The following is a 4702-nucleotide window of genomic DNA, read 5'->3' on the forward strand; positions in this document are numbered from 1 at the left end:
TATGGAGGGGATTATAATCAATGTAATGAAACAAGTTATATGAATTGCTGAATGTGAAACTGATGATGTGCCCTGTAAACTTTCACTCAATCCACAATAAAAACCTTAAATTAAAAAAATATATATATATATTGATCCAAAAGAAAAAAGCAGGTTTTGTCAAATGATCATCCTCCTCCACTTCATTTTGGTTAGTGTGTTTCAAAATTTTAAGTAAACAGCTGTTGTAGTTGGGAAAGAACAACATCAGATCCATCCACCAAAAAATGCTGTTGTCATCGGCCAGACCATTCTGCTCCCAAAGTGACATCAGCCTGGGGTCCACTCTGTAATTACTGTAGAACCCCCATATCCGCCAGCCGCTTTGACAGCTCCCCATTTTCTTGCATAGTTACCAGATCACTGCATCCACCTATACAATCATTTCCAATAAAAACCCGAGGTATCGTTCTTGCTCCTGTGAGCTGCTGGAGATAATCTTGAACGGCATTTGTGTGTCATTGGAAGCTATGATATCGACAAATACTAAAAGCCCTTGTTTGAAAGGCAATTGGCAGAGGATCTCTTGGGTCTTTCTGCAATAAGGGCAGGTGGGTTTAATGAACACAACCACCTTCCCTGGGTGGACTCTGCTGTTCACAAACTGTTGGGCCATGCTGACAAGCTGCTATCTCCACAGGAGGACTCTTCAGTTTCAGGTATTGCTGGAGTGAGTGTCTAGCAATCATTTTGCTTCAAGTTTTTCTGGCATACATGGAATCACGTACTGTTATGAGGGGGCTTCAAAATGTTCATGAGAAAATTCCATTATCTTTTAATTTGATTTTTTCCATGAACATTTTGAAGTCCCCTCATATTTGTGGACAATTTGTACAAAATGCTGGATGTAAAAGTCAGCTAGAGAAGCAGAAGCGCCTTTATGTTGAATATGTGTTTGAGGCGCACTAAAGGCTCTACAGAACTCTTGTGGCACTGTGGGGCTAATGTGCTGGATTGCAAAGTCAGTTTGAACGCAAGGTCAGTGGTTCAAACTCATCAGCCGTTTCTCAGAAACCCTATACAGGGTTGCTATGGGTCGGAACTGACTCGATGGCACTTAACAACAACAACAAGGGCTCTATGTAACATTTACCTTTTAGATGGTGACGTAACAGCGATGGAAGGTGACAGCTAAAGTCTGGGAGATCACTTAGGTAGCTTATCAGCCACAGAAAAAGGAAGATAAATTTCTCTTCTAAGGTAGTAGTTGCAGGAAAAGAAGGATTAAAACTATCTAGAACCACTAACATGATACAATCTACAAAGAGGGGAGAGGGTAGGCCGAACTGATGCTAACTCTTAAGGGCACTTGGCTTTCACCAGCTGGGATCCTGCGCACCATGTACTGCTGTGCCACACATTAGCAGCAGTTTATGATCTGTTGCAAATTATTCCTTACTTTTGCCAGAGTTGAATGATTTACTTTGTTTAATTAACAAGTGGGATGGTTTTGAGATTAGCTTTAAACTAAAGACCTTCTCTTTCATTTGCATTATAATGCACTGCCTTCAGTGGGCAAATTAAGGGATGAATTTACAGTCAGCAGGACAGAAACTGTGCAAAAGCCTCCATTTATCTATACCACCAACTGAAGCACTACTGATAAAAAGATGTAGTGACTTAAATTACTGTATGTGGTGTGGCACTATAGGATCAGCACTGGACTGCAAACCACAAGGTCAGCAGTCAAAACCACCAGCTGCTCCTCAAAAATCCTGTACAGTGTTGCTATGAGTCAGAATCGACTCGACAGCACTTAACAACAACAATATATGCTCACTATGTAATCAAATGGAACAACTCCATTACTCAAAAACACTGAAAACCTAACAGAAAGCTAATTTACTTGGAACTGATATAGCCCCTCCCTGAATTGTGATGTTATCTTGGGAATGTGCCACAGGTATAGATGTTAGCTGTCCTGTTTCAAACAATGGACAATGGTGGAAAGGCAACTGCCCCCTGCAATACAGCACAGAATCTGAAGGCTTCATGCCTGCAAAGGACTGCAGGCAGTCACAGTTTAGTTTCAGCTTGTGCCTAGGTTTAAGTGTACAGATGCCAATTTTTCTTGAGTACTTCATACACCTGTGATAGCTGAACTGCCAAAGTCAGAAGAAGAGTGTGTTTGAAATTGGGTTTGGGGCCACTTCCCCTACCAGTGAAGAAAGACTAGAAACTCCTTTGAAGCTTTCCTGGGCATAATGGTTGCCCGGGATGCCTAATTGTGACATCATACCTTGGGAGCCTGAGAAGCAGTCTGTAAGCTTTCCTAGTTACAATAGTCCCCTCCCTGCTTCTGTCAGCCCAGCATGATTATGTGACATATGCCATCAGTCTATCAGGGTTATGGGAGGAGATTTCTTTGTTCTCTGTCCTATAAAAGGTCACCGCATGGAGAGAGAACTTTGGATTTTATCATGGCATCATATTATGATTTCCCTCACCTGGGTTATCTATGTTTGTCTTGTCTTGTCTTTACTCCAGTAAAGACTTAATAAACACGGTCAAACTGCAAAGTCATTTGAACTGCAAGGTCAGCGGTCCAAGCTCACCAGTCACTCCTTGAGGGTCGCTTTGGGTTGGAATCGACTTAATGGCACTTAACAACAACATAATATTTATATATTTGAAGATGGAGTCTTTTTTTCCTATAACACCCCAAGAAGCATGCATATATGATAACTCAGTCAGTGTGTCTGTTGTGTTAATTGCCACCTTCCAGAAGCATGTCAGAGAAACACCACCTCATTTAATGGGATCTCTTGCTGTTTTTATCTACCTATCCACCTGAAGTGTTAGGTTCTGATAGGCTGAGACACAGACTGGGGATTCCCAGTAGGGGTAGAGAGAGTGGGAAATGACAACTTAAGTGTTTTGTTCAGGTGACAGTGTCTGTAGTTTTGTAGTGTAGGGATGCTGGAAGTAGTGGAGAGCTTTCAATACCAGGATGAGGGGTTTCTCATTTATTCTTCAGGTAAAACATTGCAGAGTTAAACAAGATCATCAAGCCTCTGGTGTTTTGCATATAAGTTCAGTCAAGAGAATCAAGGTTGTCAAATTCCTCGACACTTGAGAGATGTAAGGAACATTTTCTGGTTTCTGCCACAGTGGTATTGTTTTATGAGTTCTCTTTTAAACTGAGAATCTAGTCACTGCTGAGTTTGTTTCCTTTTCTCTAATTGTTGAAAGAGTGGTGGATCTATTGATATCTATTGTTTCCCTGCAATTTTACTTATGAAAATATTTTCAAGTTATTTTAATATGTCTTGGATAAATCGCTTCCTTGCTTTTTACCACTTTAGTTGCCCTGTGATGACTTACCATGGAGCCATCCCGGGGATCAGCCAAGCTTCCCTCTTCATCCTGAGATCCATCCGACAGAGTAATACTGTTGAGTGATGAGTCATCTGGCTAAATGGAAAAATAAGAGGACCATTCTTATTCAGGCACATACTTTCATTTTGAATGTTTGTGTATTCTACTATGCATACATATTTAGTTATGTGTGGCAATGGCTCTGCTAAAATGGAGACATAAATATTGTTTCTTTACTGAAGGATCCTTATTACAAAATTGAGTGTTTTGTCATTTTTTAAATAAAAAATTACCCTTACTCATCTGCTCAGCAATATTTTCTGAAGTTTCTATAGGCAGTATGCATTACTTTATAATATAAAATGGACTATTTTTTTAAAAGAAATGAATGAGATAAATTAATGAATACAAAATAGCTAGATCAAGATGGCTGACAATCATCTACGGCTCTTCCCATCCTAAACCACTAGAAATAACAGCAAATGTATATTTAAAGAAACAGATTTTTAATAGCACTGTAAATAAGAATATAACCCTACAGCAAACCAACTGACTGAAATCTCTAGATCATAAATGAGAAGCCATTTGTTTTCTCCTGAAACCCAGAATTCTGGGTCCATGGAGCTGAGGTGACCCACACAGATCAATTGACCTTGTTGTTGTGAAGTGCCGTTGAGTCGACTCTGACTCATGGTGACCCTGTACAGGGTTTCTGAGGAACAACTAACCGGTAAGCTTGAACCACTGACCTTGTGGTTCTGACCCATAGCAATGCTGCATAGGGTTTCCAAGGAGTGACTGGTGAGCTTGAACCACTGACCTTGCAGTTCAAACGGTTTTGTGGTCTGGCATATTAACCCACAATGCCACACCAGAATCCTTGAGGTCCTGAGGAAATATTTTCCTAAAAATACCTTCAAGTCAAATGATTGCTTAGTAAGCAGTTTTGTAAAGATCATTTTGCCTTAGGCAATGGGCTCTTTTGGAGAATTACAAAAACCTTCAGTAGTGTATTATACTCAGACTATAACCTGTTTTCACCGTTCTTCTGAACACCTCTATAACCTGTTTTCACCGTTCTTCTGAACACCATGCGGATACCTTCAGACTGACATTGCAGATTCAAATGGTATCTACTCACAGTAAATATATTCAAGTTACACTAATTTCTGGTATTTCTCTGTGCATTTAGATTTTTGACAAAAGCAAATGAGATTGGTTTGTTAAAGTAGCAAAAAGAAAATTTCAAAGGAGAGAACAGAAAACAAAAGACAATCTGAATGTACAAAGAGCAGGAAGGAACTATAGACAAATAATTAACTGTTTACATAAAGTAGATGCCATG

At 39.8% G+C, this 4702-nt stretch overlaps 1 protein-coding gene across 1 annotated transcript in view; it reads right to left on the reverse strand.

Moving 5' to 3' along the window:
* ARHGAP28 (Rho GTPase activating protein 28) overlaps positions 1 to 4702 on the reverse strand; it is a 124638-nt gene that overhangs the window by 76603 nt on the left and 43333 nt on the right. Inside the window, exon 6 of the mRNA XM_006868715.1 lies at positions 3364 to 3453. Within this exon, the coding sequence (XP_006868777.1) occupies positions 3364 to 3453 (90 nt within the window). The remainder of the gene's footprint in view (positions 1 to 3363; positions 3454 to 4702) is intronic.

This window comes from Chrysochloris asiatica, unplaced genomic scaffold, assembly GCF_000296735.1.
Source record: "Chrysochloris asiatica unplaced genomic scaffold, ChrAsi1.0 scaffold00122, whole genome shotgun sequence".
NCBI lineage: Eukaryota > Metazoa > Chordata > Mammalia > Afrosoricida > Chrysochloridae > Chrysochloris > Chrysochloris asiatica.